Source organism: Myotis davidii, unplaced genomic scaffold (genome assembly GCF_000327345.1).
Source record: "Myotis davidii unplaced genomic scaffold, ASM32734v1 scaffold480, whole genome shotgun sequence".
NCBI classification, from domain to species: domain Eukaryota; kingdom Metazoa; phylum Chordata; class Mammalia; order Chiroptera; family Vespertilionidae; genus Myotis; species Myotis davidii.
In genome coordinates, this window is record NW_006292360.1 from 327,076 (window position 1) to 327,740 (window position 665).

At 64.7% G+C, this 665-nt stretch overlaps 1 protein-coding gene across 1 annotated transcript in view; it reads right to left on the reverse strand.

Moving 5' to 3' along the window:
• TDRD9 (tudor domain containing 9) overlaps window positions 1–665 on the reverse strand; it is a 46,049-nt gene that overhangs the window by 2,416 nt on the left and 42,968 nt on the right. Inside the window, exon 33 of the mRNA XM_015565394.1 lies at window positions 244–382. Coding sequence (XP_015420880.1) covers window positions 244–382 — 139 coding nt within the window. The remainder of the gene's footprint in view (window positions 1–243; window positions 383–665) is intronic.

Sequence of the window (665 nt, forward strand, 5' to 3'; positions counted from 1 at the left end):
AGCCACAACTTAAACAGTAACAAAAAAGAAGCAAAAATCAGCAAGAAAGGTCCCGCTTAGCATCAGACACTTCCTAGGCCTGTCTCCACCTTGAGTCCCACGTGAGCACGTGGCTGTGACTGTGAGCACGCGGCTCAGTCTTCCTGGATCGCAGGCCCGCCTCTTGCTCTGCGTGCGATGTTGGCGCAGGAGGGCAGACCCCTGCGGGCGGGGGGTGGAGGACACAACAGGAGGCAGCCTCACCTCGACCACGTCCTCCACGCTGAACTGCACGTCGAAGGCCAGCTCCATGTCGTGCTCGGGCAGGATGGGTGCCCCGGTGGTCGGGTTCCACCCCAGGCCGCAGAGGACCCCGGTGTAGCTCTTCCCCTCCTGGTCGACCCTAAGGGCGAGGCAAGGGTTGGCGCTGCTTCCATGAGGACAGAGCTGACCCCGAGGTCACGGGGTCCTGCCAGCACAGGCGCAGCCACACGGCCCAGTGCCTGCTCTCTCGGTGTCCACATCACAAGCGGGGGGTGTGCACAGTCATAAACGACACAGTGACCGACCACCGCCCAGAGCCCTCCTCCTCCCGCTCAGCAGGGGAGACGGCTGTGTCTGCCCCGCAGCTTCCCCCGCCTCCGCGGTCCCCACGCACCTCCTCAGCGAGGCTCCGGAGAAGGGGC